The following is a 13,577-nucleotide window of genomic DNA, read 5'->3' as shown; positions in this document are numbered from 1 at the left end:
CAAGCATCCCACCCGGCAGGCCAAGTCAACCCTCCCATGAATCTCAGACATCTCCATCTCCACCTGTTGAAGTTGAGCAATGACTGCCAGCGCTGAGACTTGAAGTTCTTGATGTTCTGAGCCTCATCCAGAATGAGATAGCGCCAGTTCTTGCGGCGGAAGGCCTGGTGGTCCTGCAGCACCAGCTTGTAAGATGTGATACACACATGGAAGGCATTGGGCTTGGTCCAGCCCTGCAGTATCAGGAGAAAGTAGCAGAAAGTGGGGTAAAAAGAAAGAGCAAAAGGAAGACATCCTAAGATCTTCAAGGGACAGAAATCACGTTGGGAGAAAGAAAAGTCCCAGGAGCAGAATGGGGTAACAGAAAGGGAAGGGAAAGGAACTCATTTGAGGAAAGGGCCTAAAAGTATAGGAAACATCAATAGGGGAAGGGAGCAAACACATGGGGAAGCAAACCTGCCGCTTGAGCTTCCTCTCCTTCTGGGCTCCATAGTAAGTAAGGATTTTAAAGCTGGGGCACCAACGTTTCAGCTCCATCTCCCAGTTCAACATCACGCTGGTGGGGACAATGATCAAATGGGGACCCCAGTTACCTGTTTAGCGAAAGAATGAGAGATGTACAACACGGTGACTGCAGTTAATAATACTGTATTGCACATGTGAAATTACTAAGAGTAAATCTTAAAAGTTCTCACCACAGGAAAAAACAAAATGTTTTGTAACTATGTATGATGATGGACCTTAATTAGTCTTACTATGATGATCATTCTGCAGTGTATACACATACCAAATCTTTATACTGTACATCTGAAATATAGTGTTAAATGTTAATTATACCTCAATTTTAAAAAATAAAGTAAGATTCGGAGAGATCTGGGGCAGAGGAATTTTAAAAAGATGAGAGATGGTAAGGAAATACAAACTTTGGGGTTCTGGAACTCAGGTATAAAACCCTGACGATTCTGTCCTAATGGCCCTTCCTAAGAATCCTAGCACCATAATACAAATGAACTTATTTACAAAACAGAAACAGACGTATAGACACAGAAAACAAAATTATGGTTACCCAAAGGGAAAGGGGAGAAGGGATAAATTAGGCGTATGGGAATGACAAATACACACTACTACATGTAAAATAGATGAAAAGAATTTACTACATAGCACAATAAATTATATTCAATATCTTACAATAACCTAAAAGAAAAAGAATCTGAAAAAGAACATATATATACATACGTATAACCAAATCACTTTGCTGTACCCCCTGAAACTAACCGAAAATTGTAAATCAACTAAGTCAAAATTTGGGGGGGGGGTTGGGGAATCCTAGTGCCTACAATGACCTCTCTATACAGTTATTGACCAGAGTCAATGAAGCTACTTATCAGCAAGAGACTGTTTCACCGTGCTACAGTTGAAGTCATTAAATAAGCTTCCCAGGAAATTGGCCAAGGGAGACCCAAGAAGAAGGGCCCGGCCTAGTTACCTTTCTCACAGGCCAAGTGGGCAAGCAGGGAAATGGTCTGGATCGTCTTGCCTAGCCCCATCTCATCAGCAAGAATGCCATTAAGCTTCTTCTCATACATAGTAACCAGCCAGTCCAGCCCAATGTGTTGGTACTCCCGGAGCTGGCCCCGTAGGAGCAGGGGGATGGGTGTCTTCACCTAGTAGGTAGGAGGAGAGGTAACACAATGGAATTGAGGAATCTGTCACTGAGAAACAGGAGACTCAAGATATGAGAAAGCAGGGGCTTCCCTGGTGGCGCAGTGGTTAAGAATCCACCTGCCAATGCAGGGGACACGGGTTCGAGCCCTGGTCCGGGAAGATCCCACATGCCATGGAGCAACAAAGCCAGTGTGCCACAACTACTGAGCCTGCTCTCTAGAGCCCGCCAGCCACAACTACTGAGCCCAAGTGCCACAACCACTGAAGCCCGCATGCCTAGAGCCCATGCTCCACAACGAGAGAAGCCACCGCAATGAGAAGCCCGCACACCACAACGAAGAGTAGCCCCCACTCGCCGCAACAAGAGAAAGCCCGCACGCAGCAACGAAGACCCTAGGCAGCCAAAAATAAATAAATAAATAAATTAAAAAAAAAAAAAGATATGAGAAAGCAGAAGCTTGGGCCTAGAAATACCTGGGTAGTGGCCAAGGTATAACCCTTGGGCTGGAGACTTTCAGCTGCTGCAGCGATGTCAGTAATTTCTTTCTTAGGGCCTAGAGTGGTGGTGGGCCCTGGGGTGGGAGGTCCACTGCCTCCATCTGCCTCACTCTGCTCTTCGTCCCTGGCAAGCAAGTACTCCACCCCAAAGTCATCATCTTCCTCCTCTTCCTCATCTGCTTGGCTCTGTGACTGGGACTCCTCAGATTCCTCAGACTCAGATTCCTCCGATTCCGAACTCCCGCTTGTTTCTTCCTCTTCTGAGTGCTCATCTTCCTCATCCTCACTCTGTTCCTCAGCAGAGTCTAAAGCACAAGATCAAGGCTTAGTGTTCACCATACCTACTCCTCCAGTCTTGCCCTCCCCAGCTCTTGCCTCATGACCACACATTCACCTGACTGACTGCTACTATCCTCTTGAGTAGCCTCTTCAGCTTCTGTGGCCCCCTCTGGTTCACAGTCAGAGCTGTTAGCCTCAACTTCATCTTCATCTTCCTCTTCACTACTCCCAGAACCTGGGGCAGAGGCATCAGAGGCATAGGCTCCTGCGTACTGCTGCAGTAGCTCCTCCACAGACAGCTCACCTGGAAGAGAAGTGAAGGATAAGCCTTCACATGCTTCACGGGGAAGAAGGGGAGGTCTGAGTGGTGCCAGTTCATTTTACCTCAGCTTCTACAGACACTGCTAGGCCTATGTCTGAAGGGAGGCAAAAGAGTTTACTTTCAGCAGCAGCTATTTTCAGCCAAGCCCCGTAACATGGGCTAGAACTGTGGATGGTCCTGCCTTCCACTGGGAAGGACGGCATCAATCTGAGGAACCTCCCCTTTAAGGTTCATATCAAACATGGCCACTATCCTCTTCCAATAGTTCTTCCCTCCACTCAGCTCTCACTTCACTTTGTTCAAACTTCCATCATAACCAATCATAATTTTCTACTTATAACCATCTATAAATCTGTCTCTGTCATTAGATCTAGAGTATCTCCAGAAGGGATAAGAGTGTCTTATTCATTTCTTTATCTCTGGCATTCTGCACAGAGACACCAAGTGGGTACTCAGTAAAATGTCTGGTGTCACCTTCTCGAGCCAACTCGCTCAGCTCCATGGCATGATCCACCTCCCCTTCCAACTGCTCCTCAGCTGCTATGGTATCCTCTTCATCCTCCGCTAGGAAAGAGAATGAACCAAGATCAACGGGGTCAGAGGCTCAGAACACAGTCCAAGTGGAAGAGGTGAGAAAGTCTGAAATATTAGGTCCAGACAATTTAAGGGGTAAGAGGCAACAGGACTGAGAACAGGCCTGACCTTCATCTTCATTGGCAGCAAACTCTTCATCATCCTCATCTGGATGCCAAGGCTGTTTGTTGCGCTGTGTGACAGAGGAGGGTGGGGGCTTTACCTGTTTGGCAGAGGATGAAAAAGGAGAAGGCCTATGGTTAGAGCAGCAAGAGAAAGACACAACGTTGAGTAAGATGTCACAGAATAGTCTCTCTGTCCCACTGAGTGACAGTTGCCACTGACACCGTCCCAGGGCAAGGATACAATCAAGGGTTTTCAATTTCAGTACCAGCTACCAAATCCTGGCCCCACTGCCCGGGGGAGGACCTGTGAAAGTGCCAGAAGAGAAACACAGGCCCCCAACACCAACCCCATGCACTCGGACACATGGAAAAACAAAAAGCTTAGGTCCAGAAGAGACTTCAAGGTTACCATCTCAGCTCCGAACCTACAAACCAGCAAGTGAGTATTAGGGCCATTTCACAGAAACGACAAGGACCAAAGTAAGTTTTTTTCCAAGCTCACACAGCAATTCTAAGAGTACAGTACACTCTTCCACACATCAGAAACCTGGCCATCTCACACTGTAACTTGCCCCAAACCCAGGTTCTTTCCTATCCAACCTCAAATGAGAGCCCAAATGCTCACACCACGGAGGACTCCTAAAAACCACAACCAACCTCATAGACTGGAAGAACCCAGTCCTTAAGGCTCTCCCTCTGCTCCCACTCTGAACCCACCTTCTATCCCCTTCTGCCCATACCTTCAACACCTGAGAGGACTCTTCTTCACCACCTTCTTCAGGCCCATCTCGGGTGTCACTATCATGAGATGAGGGGGTTCTTGAGGGGCTGGAAGGCCCTCCTAGCAGCTGAGGGGGGAGGGAACGGAGCAGCTCTTCCAGTGGCAGTTCTCCCTCACGTCGAAGTAGCTCAATCTCACGCCTCTGGGTCTCTGCATCATTGCCTTCCTGTTGTTCTTCAACCTCAATCGTCTCCTCATCATCCTCTTCCTCCTCCTCTTGGGGTTGGAAGTCCCCATCTATAGCAGGAGAACAAGGTCACAAAGTCCACGGGGCCCTGCAAGCCACAGGGTGGGTTTTCAGCTCTGGAAAGGGTACATGAGGAAGAGTAACAGAGCTAAAGAGGACACACACCTTCATCATCCATCCGGGAAACTGGGGGTGGAGGACTAGAGGCAGCTGAGGAAGAGCCAAGGCAAGGGGAGGAACCAGCTTTGCTGGAGGTTAGTGGCTGGTTGAGGCTCTGAGACAGAAGGTCTGAGTACTTTTCAGTTTGCCCCACGATGAAGTCCAGGTGCAGGTCCAGGGCTTTTTTCCGCTTTTCCTCAAGCCGGGACTGTTGTTTGAATTGCACCACCTGACACAAGCATGAAATGGAGGGATCACCGAGATAATCTTTTACTCATGTATTCTTACTCAACATTTAGGGAAGCCTCCACTATGCTAGGCCCTGGGCTGGCTTTTCAGGAGGGAAGAGCTAAATGACCTTAAGGGTGCTTCTGAGGAAAGCAGAAAGGAAGCACAGGATAGAGAAGAGCCAGCTTAGTCTCTGGCAGTGGGGAAAGACTTACAAATGTATCTGGAGCTGAATCTTAAAGATTAAGTAGGTGTTCCCTAAGTGAAGATGAGGAAAAAGGCATCCCCTGCAGCAGAAAAAGCATGTGTAAATGGCCATGGACATACAAGAGAATGTTTGAAGTGGAAAGAAGAAAAGGGGGCTTCCCTGGTGGCGCAGTGGTTGAGAGTCCGCCTGCCGATGCAGGGGACACGTGTTCGTGTCCCGGTCCGGGAAGATCCCTCATGCTGCGGAGCGGCTGGACCCGTGAGCCATGGCCACTGAGCCTGCGCATCCGGAGCCTGTGCTCCGCAACGGGAGAGGCCAGAACAGTGAGAGGCCCACGTACCGCAAAAAAAAAAAAAAAAAAAAAAAAGAAAGAAAAGAAAAGAAAAGGAACTGGCAGAATACAAGAATGAAAATATAGACAGAAGCCAGGTAATACTTAAGAAATAATTACAGGAACTTCCCTGGTGGTCCAGTGGTAAAGAATCCCCCTTACAATTCAGGGGACATGGGTTCGATCCCTGGTTGGGGAACTAAGATCCCACATGCCGTGGTTCAACTAAGTCCACGCACCATGACTACTGAGCTCGCACGCCTCAATGACAGAGCCCACGTGCTGCAAACTACAGAGCCCATGTGCCCTGGAGCCCGGGCGCCACAACTAGAGAGAGAAAACCCACACATCACAACTAGAGAGAAGCTCACACACCGCAACTAGAGAGAAGCCTGTGCACCACAACGAAGACCCTGACACAGCCCAAAAAGATAAAAGAAAATAAACAAAATGACATTTAAAAAAAAGAAACAATTATAACTTAATAAATGAGAACAATTCAGTTAACGAGAACTTTGATGGTATTTAAGCAGGTAAATGGCACACACTTGAAAAAAGCACGCTGAACGGGCTGCAAAGGACAGATGGCCAAGGGGAGTCAAGAAGTCCTATTAGCAATCCCCAAATGCAGGACCCATATTTTTCCATTGTACTTCTCTCTTCCTCGTAGAACTCAATGCTTGAAAGGTCCAGCACACAACAGAAACGTCATCAGAGTTGCATGAAATAATTATCCACTCTCCTCAGGAGAACTTTTGATCATTCCTGCTACCATGCTACCCACCAGTCAACCCCAAGGCATTTCCCTTTCCCAATCTCTGCTGCCTACCTTCTCCACATTGCTCCAAAACTGCCTAACATCCTTGGCCATGGTGGAGGCGATTCGGCGCAGCTTGGCCTGCTCCTCCCTCCGGGCCCGTTCCTCTTTCTGCCGCTGCTCCTCGTGGTGCCGGATCACCATTCGCACCACCTGTGGGGATGAGGTGAAAACACTCCAAGGCCAGACGCTTGGCCCATCCCCAAGTCAAGGGTAAAGAGAAAAGTCAAAGCCAAGAAACCTGGGAAGTCAGAGCTTGCCTCTCGAGACTAGAAGCATTTACAAGCACTGTACACCATTATGTTTGGTTCCCTTCCAACCAACCTACCCATCAAGAAAAAGCAAACCTGAAAACAAAATGGAAAGTAGTAGGTCCAGTTGAGGACATACCTTACGGGCCACACCCCGTTTCCAACGGCGCTCCTGAGCAAAGTCGGCAGAGAGCCACTGCATCTCCTCACACAGATAGTCCCAGTGGCCCTTGGGGCGGGGAGGCTCGGGCACTTTAGGCAGTCTCTTCAGTGACCAGAAACCCTCCTTCCGCAGCTCAGCAATCCGAGTCTCAATCTCAGCCTCCTAATGAGGAAGAGCTAGGTCAATCAAGTTACTTGACATATACTTCACCTCATGACCATGGCTGAATCCCTGACCTCTGACTACGTACAGGCACTGACTGGACTGAGTGTTATATGCTTGTCTTGAGTCCACATACCAATCCTATGAGTTGATATTATATGCTCTTCAGGTGAGCAAAAAGAAGATCAGGGAGATTGAGTGATTTACTTGAGATTACAAAGATAGGAGCTGATAAGTACTGGGAATTAAAAATACGTCTGACTCCACACACCAGATTTCATGCTTTTTCCATTTTTTCACACTCCATACCTTATGAATATAGGCACAACTTAGGAAAACATATCCAAGGGAAGCTTCCCAGAGAACAAGGAAAGCATGCTTCCTTACTGACTCTAGATACACTGAAGGGACCTTCACTGCCGCAGAATTCTACTTACACAAGAGTATATGTTCATACTTAAAAATATGCTATAAAATCCAATTTACATAATCCAGTTAGTTTTTAAAAAATATTATTTTTATAAAAATGTACTTTTTTTAAAAAATGTACTTTTTTGTGGAAAATACTGAACAGTTATACACAAAAAGATTAACAGTGGTTAGTATTACAAAAAGATAACAATGTTTCTACATTCGTTATATCATAAAAAGAAAAATGAAAGCACTTGAAATTTTTATTTAACAGAGGTGACTTATAAACTCAGGACAACTGCCCTCATTATTTTTGTCCTCTCCTGACAAAAACTAAATCAAAGGAACTAACAGCCACAGATGAGACAAGGAACTAAATGGCCTGATGGTCACCAAGGAAACACCAAGAAAGACATGGATATTAGACCAATGGCTCTCAAGTTTGAGCATGCATCAGAATCATCTGTAGTGCTTTTTAAGACAGTGCTGGACCCCACGCCTAGAGTTTTAAATGGGTAGGTAGAAGAAGGGTACGAAGAATTTGCATTTCTAATAAGTTCCCAGGTAATGCTGATGTTGCTGGCCCAGAGACAACATTTACCTCTGGTAAGTTTAACAGAGACTACAGGAGAAAAACGTGAAGTAGAAACCAATAAATCTTAGGAGGCTCATAGCTTACAAAGCACTTTTGTGTCTATTTTCTCCTTTAACTTAAACCTTTTATCAGCCTATTCACTACTACACCATCCCTATTTTAAAAAAAAGAAAATGAGGCTCAGAGTTCAAGAAACTTGTTCAAGATCAAAGCAGAGACTGTACTGTAAATCAAAGATAAGGAAAGAAATGTAAAATACCCATGGGACATAGGAGTTCAGGGAGGAAGACTCCTAAGAAGCCTCATGGGCCTTCCCAATACATACATGCTTGGCCTGCTCTGCAATCTCAGCATGGCTCTTCTCCCACTTTGGGCCCTTGTTAGCCAGGTCAGCAGCCTGGGGTAAGCTGAGCCCCTCCAGGGGCACTGTGGCACCATCTGGGGGCCCTGGAGGTCCATCCAAAGAGGAATCTTGAGCTATATGCTGGGGGGAGATGCCACCTGCCCCACTAGAGGCTGGGGAACTGGATGAGGCAGGGGACACAGGATTGCTGCCTGTCATGCCGTCCGACACCATCTAGAAAAGGGAGAAATGACAAATAAGATGAATGCTTAGCAGCACTCTACCATGGGTTTTAAGTACATTCCTTCATTCTATCTCCACAAGAAAAAGCTCTGGAGTAAGGTATCAACCTCATTTTTATAAACACAACATTTGGGATAAAGTTTTAATAAGGTACTCAAGACGGCAAAGCCAAGTTTCCAGTAAACACTTGGCATGCAAGAGGAATTAGAGCCTGACATTTACATGATTCCCAAATTCAAGACTACTACTATAGCACATGACCTCAAATTTTAATGATCTTTTCAGAACCTCAATGATTTCACTCACATAAACAACTCCCTGTTTTTCCCTCCTTTTCACAGCAAGTATGACAGATTCACCCATGCGAATAAATCTGAGCTACCACCAAATTCAAAAAGCATCAAAAAATCCAAGATCACCTAAACCTCTTTATGTTCATCACCAGCCTCGGTAGTTTCCTTTACTGGAGAGGTAGATGGGGAAAGGGAGGATTAGTCACTGTTCTCAAATATCCACCTATTATAAGGTACCGCATAAGCAATAATGAGTATAGAACAAAGTCCTACTTAAATGTGCATAGTGAGGGAACTCATGAAATTCACTCTGGCACACAAGCCTCATAGTGGGCCACTCAAATTCCTACCTCAACTAAATGAAGAAAAACATTATGTCGCATAATTTCCCAGCTGCTCAGGAAAATAATATCAAACCCATAACCATCAAAAGCCTACTGTACGGGAAACCTAGGTCTGTCCAGTTTTTTAAAAGTCATGATTTTCTTCTACCTCCAGCACTCCCTCAGTATGAGAAAAGAATGAATACTACACACCATCCATAAGGCTTACCTCATTCCAGTTCCAAAAGAAACCGAGCTATTCTCAAAGTACGCAGTCTTAAAAGCATTTTGTCACAAACCCCATTTCCAACCTGGCTTAATTCAACTTTTTTCAGGTAACGAGGAATTTCCATGCTCTTAGAGATCAACATTATATTAATGTCAAGTAGAATATGAGTATCCAACAGGCTTGACAGCCCACCTGAGCATCAAAGATTCTCCAAACTCAGTTACCAAGGTAGCTAGGATCATGGAAACCTGGCTAAGACCTGCCACATTTCTTCTGCCTCAAAGCCAGCAGCCCACAAAGCAGAAGCAGAGAAGGAACTCTCCCCACTTTCAAACCTGTGTTTGCAAGATTGGGAGCTGAGGGTGAGCAGGGGAGGGGCTGCTCTGCATGGTCCCACTCCCAGGCTCCTCTTTGGATGCCTGAAGAACGACTGGGTCGTTGTCACCACTGCTGCTGGCCGAGGGGCTGGCGTCCGGCTGCAGGGCATGCTGGGAGCTGGCCTCATTCTGGGCCACCGGCCACCGGGACCCGCCTTCCAGGGCCCGGGGCCCACTAGGGCGTCCCAGCCTCCACTCAGGTTCACCGGCCTCTGGAGCACCTAAAGTAGGGTAAAAAAGAGTAGAAATGGGATTTAGAAAGATTAAAGAATCTTCTTAAAAAACAGGGATAACACTAACAAATAAAGATAATCAAACACAGTGATTATAGCTTACGTTTCTTGAGCATCTACTATGTGTCAAATACTTTACTGAGTACTTACTTGATGTGTTCTATAATCCTCACATCTACCTTATAAACCAGATACATTTCATGCTATGATAAATGCTTACTTAGCTCCTTCTACATACCAAAAACAGAGCTACGCAGAAAAGACCGCTGACATAAACTTAGCTTACATTCTAATATTTCCTCTGTTTTATAAATTAGGAAATCAGAATACAAAGAGACCAGAAGACTTGCATAAGGTCACAGTAAGGAAGTAGGAGGAGGAGGACAAACCTAGACAGTCTGATGCCAAAACCAAGAGAACGTGCTACTCTCCTTGGTAGAGTCAGGGTGATCAGATCTTTCTCTCTCCATAGTCCCAGATCTGTTATTGCACCACAATCATTATCTCAAACATCTTTCCCATTAGCATCAGCACATGAAATGGTATATGAGCCCTCACCTGTGTGAGCTGAGACCACACCCCCTGTGAAAGTCTGTACTTCCACGGTGCCGCCGTACTGAGGGGAATCACGCCTGAAACAAAAAGGGAGGAAAACGGCAGTGAGGAACTAATCCACATTTACCAACACCCATCAAAGCCTTCTTTACACCAACTTTTGAGGCTTTTAAATATACCCAAATCAGTTTAAAGGCGGAAGAGAACTACAGTAGTAAAAAAAAATCACATTTCAGAAAAATGAAAACAAACCACGTTTTGTGAAAACAGAATTCCCTAGTAACATGAGATTCTGGCTGGGGAGGAGAAGCAGGGAAGTGAAGCCCCCCAAACAAGTTTAAAAAGCTTAAGGGTAAAAGGCTCCAACTTCTGAATGGAGAACAAATTAACAAAGCCAAAAAAGCTGTCACATCCAGAAGCTCAAAAGGTGCTGGCTGCCTGGCAGCCGGCTCTCCTTTCCAGTGAGGGCTAAACGTAGGAGGATCCACCCTTCCTCAGGGCAGGCCCTGCGACTCCTATACCTGCGCCATATGACACTTCCCCAAACAGCAGAACTAGAGCAGGAGACCTTAGAGGAGCAAAGGTAAGGAAGCCCGAGCAGCAAAGAACCATACCCCGGAAATAGGCAGGGTAAACCCACACAAGGCCCGGAAGTGTTTCTCCAGTGTTTAAGGAAATTCTTTAACCACAGTGCAGCCTTCGATTCACTCCACCTTCCACAACAGAGTCACTGGAATCGAGCTAACCAGAATTCAAGAAGCTTGAACTCTCGACCCCCGGCTTTATTACCGTCTCCCAATCCGTCCCCACAGCCTGACCCAGCGTGACCCCTGACCTCTGCCCCAACTTGCCACTAGCCCTAAGATAGCCCCGCCCCCTCCTAGACTCCCACCCCACCCAACGTGCGCGACTGGGGGAGGGGCCCGCGCGTGCGCGCCTGGAGGCGGAGAGAGCCGGCTGCGCGCACCGCCCGGGGGCTCCCGCCAGAACCCAAGCCCACGCACCCAAGGGTCGCAGGACTAGGAAGCCTCTCATCCCTGCCCGTCAGGGAGCCCCCACCACCAGACCGCGACAGGCTGAGATAAGGGGGGGTTCGTGCCGCCAGGTCCTGGCTCCTGACTGGATATGGTGGGCGCGGGCCCCGACTACTCGTCCCACGCCCCCCTTCCTCTTCCCGCGCGCCCCTTAGGGGGGACTGGGGTTGGTGGGCGGGCAGGAGCGCACCTGGGTCCGTCCTCTCAGGGCTCGCTCGCTCGCTCAGGCACGCGTGCGCAGACGGGCAGGAGGGGAGAGGAGACGCGCCCGGGCCCAGAACCGGCCGGCCTGGCCCCCCTCAGCCTGTCGCTATGGGCGCGCGCCGACAGCCTCGCGCACCGGCCCCGGGGCCCCGGCCGAAGGTGCGCGCGCAGCACCCCGGGAAGGTGGGAGGGGAGGCGGTGGCGGAAAGATGCGCGCGCAGTCACCCGTAAGGGGAGGGGGAGCTGTGGGGCGTCCGCCATCTTGTCTCCCTCTCCTTACCTGCGTCCTCGGGGGCGTGCGCACCACCCCCCCTCCCGCCGAGGAGGGGGGAGGGCCCCCTCTTGGCCACCGCCTTCGCGGCCTTTAAATTCCCCTGGGGCCCGCGGTTACTGTCACCGCTTTGCTTCCACTGCTTCCTCTCGCGGCACAGAGATGCGGGCGGTGGGTGGGAAAAATGGGAGACGCTACTCGCAGCGAACCGCCACCGCCGCCTCCGAGGCCTCACCAAAATGGCCGCCGCCGTCTCGGCCGCCACCACCAACACCACCGCCACCACCACAGCTCACTATCGCTACCGCCGGCGCGGCCCGTCCTCTCGCGAGAGACAGTAACAGGAGGTTCGGGGAGCGGAGAGGTTCGCGTGCTAGCGTAGGGCGCTGTCCGAAGCGCAAGGCAGGCTGGGAGATGTAGTCCTCCCGGAGGCTCGCCGCTTGGTCCGCGGCGGAAAGCTTTTACCCTCCACCACGGAACCTGCCGCTGGGGCTGCTTTGCGGCTGCCAACTCGGATCGATACACCCCACTTTTTTTAATAGATCACCCAGAAAGCTGAAGAAATTTCTCAGGTACTTTCAACAAGTTAGTAGTGGAACCTGGGCCTCTGGATTCCCACGACAGTCCACTTATGTAGAGCTGCTTCGTTTTACACAAGGATGGTATTCCCAGTAACTCCTAAGCACTTATGCCATCTGTTAGCCAACTTTTTAGGTTAAGAACCCCTTTGGGAATATGATACCCTCACCCCGAAATAAAATAATAATAACAGATACCTTCTATTGAGGCCACTTTGTGCACTTGATTATCTCTTTTAATCCCAGCAGTGCTCCATTTTACAAATGATTTGAGGCTCATAGATTAACTAGTGACAGAGTCCAGAACGAAGATTCATAACAAAGCAGTCAAAGTCACAAGGATACAAACACAAAATTTACCACCTAAAGCCCACCCTAGGAGCCAGGTACAGAATCCCAGATAAAGCTCTCATTCAGCTCCTCTTCATCCACTCAGTTGAGCTCTTCCCCATTCTACTCAAAGAGCTGATTCTCTCTCTGTGTCGTTGATTTGAAGTACTGTTTTTGTTACAGCAAAAACCAGGGGTTGAAAACTCAAAAACCTAGGAGGACCAGGAAGGTAGTGTAAATAAAGCAAAGAGGGGCAAAATACATCAGATTCAGCCACAGGCTGTCAGTTTGCTACCTCTGTCCTATGCTGGAGCCTCAGGGCACACAGAAGTATCAAGGATGGATTGTTTGATTGAAAAAGTGGGTAAGTGCCCATCCATTTAGGCCCAGTTCAAAATCTTTCCAGGCCAAGCTTACATATTTCTGAGACTCCATAGAACCGCACTGAACTCCCAAGAGAGCTCACATTTCTTGGCCTTCCCATATACTTTTTTACCCTTTTTCAATATTTTTCCTTCAGAATTTAGCTCAAGGGCCACAACCCCCAGATGATCTCTCTTGACTACCCTTCTGGCTCCCATAGCCTCCTGGGCTCCATAAAGAACTGATTGCATTGTATCTGGATTCATGGTCTGTCCACCCCACGCCCAAAACTGTTGTTAACCCCTTGAGGGTAAAGACATGGTTTATACCTGACAATTCACTATGCCAGTCTCAGAAAGATTATTCAGGAAATTTACTAGTATTATCACACCTTATGAAACACAGAAATAACGTATTGGATATGTGAGCTCAAACTCAAGGTAAGT

At 47.9% G+C, this 13,577-nt stretch overlaps 1 protein-coding gene across 2 annotated transcripts in view; it reads right to left on the bottom strand.

Annotated features, from left to right (window-relative positions):
• The window catches only part of SRCAP (Snf2 related CREBBP activator protein), a 32,321-nt gene extending 20,388 nt beyond the window's left edge, over positions 1–11,933 (bottom strand). The window contains exons 1-15 of one of the 2 annotated variants that reach the window (XM_079899136.1): positions 11,870–11,933; positions 10,355–10,428; positions 9,522–9,784; positions 8,081–8,332; positions 6,564–6,749; positions 6,186–6,326; positions 4,596–4,818; positions 4,203–4,480; positions 3,467–3,560; positions 3,239–3,328; positions 2,558–2,746; positions 2,140–2,468; positions 1,487–1,664; positions 457–593; positions 64–233 (exon numbers count right to left, since the gene is read on the bottom strand). In XM_079899136.1, coding sequence (XP_079755262.1) covers positions 64–233; positions 457–593; positions 1,487–1,664; positions 2,140–2,468; positions 2,558–2,746; positions 3,239–3,328; positions 3,467–3,560; positions 4,203–4,480; positions 4,596–4,818; positions 6,186–6,326; positions 6,564–6,749; positions 8,081–8,332; positions 9,522–9,575 — 2,321 coding nt within the window. In that variant the 5' untranslated portion in view covers positions 9,576–9,784; positions 10,355–10,428; positions 11,870–11,933. Of the gene's footprint in view, positions 1–63; positions 234–456; positions 594–1,486; positions 1,665–2,139; positions 2,469–2,557; positions 2,747–3,238; positions 3,329–3,466; positions 3,561–4,202; positions 4,481–4,595; positions 4,819–6,185; positions 6,327–6,563; positions 6,750–8,080; positions 8,333–9,521; positions 9,785–10,354; positions 10,429–11,869 lie in introns of those variants that run through there. The other variant, XM_079899137.1, reaches the window with a different exon arrangement.
• Between the last annotated feature and the right edge of the window lie 1,644 nt (positions 11,934–13,577).

Source organism: Stenella coeruleoalba (genome assembly GCF_951394435.1).
Source record: "Stenella coeruleoalba genome assembly, chromosome: 15".
In the NCBI taxonomy this organism is placed as follows: domain Eukaryota; kingdom Metazoa; phylum Chordata; class Mammalia; order Artiodactyla; family Delphinidae; genus Stenella; species Stenella coeruleoalba.
This window is presented reverse-complemented; position numbering and strand designations above follow the sequence as displayed.